Source organism: Sinocyclocheilus grahami, unplaced genomic scaffold (genome assembly GCF_001515645.1).
Source record: "Sinocyclocheilus grahami isolate Dianchi unplaced genomic scaffold, SAMN03320097.WGS_v1.1 scaffold5040.1, whole genome shotgun sequence".
In the NCBI taxonomy this organism is placed as follows: Eukaryota; Metazoa; Chordata; class Actinopteri; order Cypriniformes; family Cyprinidae; genus Sinocyclocheilus; species Sinocyclocheilus grahami.
The window spans coordinates 12,476-13,054 of NW_015509837.1; the positions used below are offsets into that span (position 1 = coordinate 12,476).

Here is a 579-nt window from a genome sequence, read left to right on the forward strand (position 1 = left end):
TGACAGTGAAGCTCAATATCTCGATATTCACAACTAAGGTTTGTTGTCTCACTTTGATGACAGGCGATTACCTCGGTGGGGAGGCGTATTGGGCTGGAGGGCTTCATCTGTACACCCCTCTCCCATTCAGGCCAGGTAGAGGCGGCTTCGGAGAACTTTTCAGGACACATTTCTTCCTAAATGCCGGAAACCTGTGTAACCTCAACTATGGTACGATAAAGAAGGCTGCAAAGGTCATAATTTTTTTCCTTCTTTTACTTAATTGTTGCTATAATTGAAATCATCCACTAGGGGAAGGACCCAGGGCACACCTGAGCAAGCTGGCCGAATGTATCCGCTGGTCTTATGGAGCGGGTATTGTGTTGCGTCTAGGGAACATCGCTCGGCTGGAGCTCAACTACTGCATTCCCATGGGCGTCCAGAGGGGAGACAGGTAGACAATCATAGATACTCACATAATCAATCACAACCACATATTACACTTTTAATGTACTAGCATTATCCTACTATTATGAATTTGTAATATACTGATGCGTTTTGTCTCTCAGGATATGTGATGGAGTGCAGTTTGGGGCTGGA

General features: G+C 45.4%; 1 protein-coding gene across 1 annotated transcript in view; it reads left to right on the forward strand.

The window, feature by feature from the left end:
- The window catches only part of LOC107577073 (sorting and assembly machinery component 50 homolog A-like), a gene marked incomplete at its 3' end in the record, with an annotated part of 4,275 nt that overhangs the window by 2,947 nt on the left and 749 nt on the right, over nucleotides 1-579 (forward strand). The window contains exons 11-13 of the mRNA XM_016263185.1: nucleotides 7-210; nucleotides 292-433; nucleotides 549-573. Of these exons, the coding sequence (XP_016118671.1) occupies nucleotides 7-210; nucleotides 292-433; nucleotides 549-573 (371 nt within the window). The remainder of the gene's footprint in view (nucleotides 1-6; nucleotides 211-291; nucleotides 434-548; nucleotides 574-579) is intronic.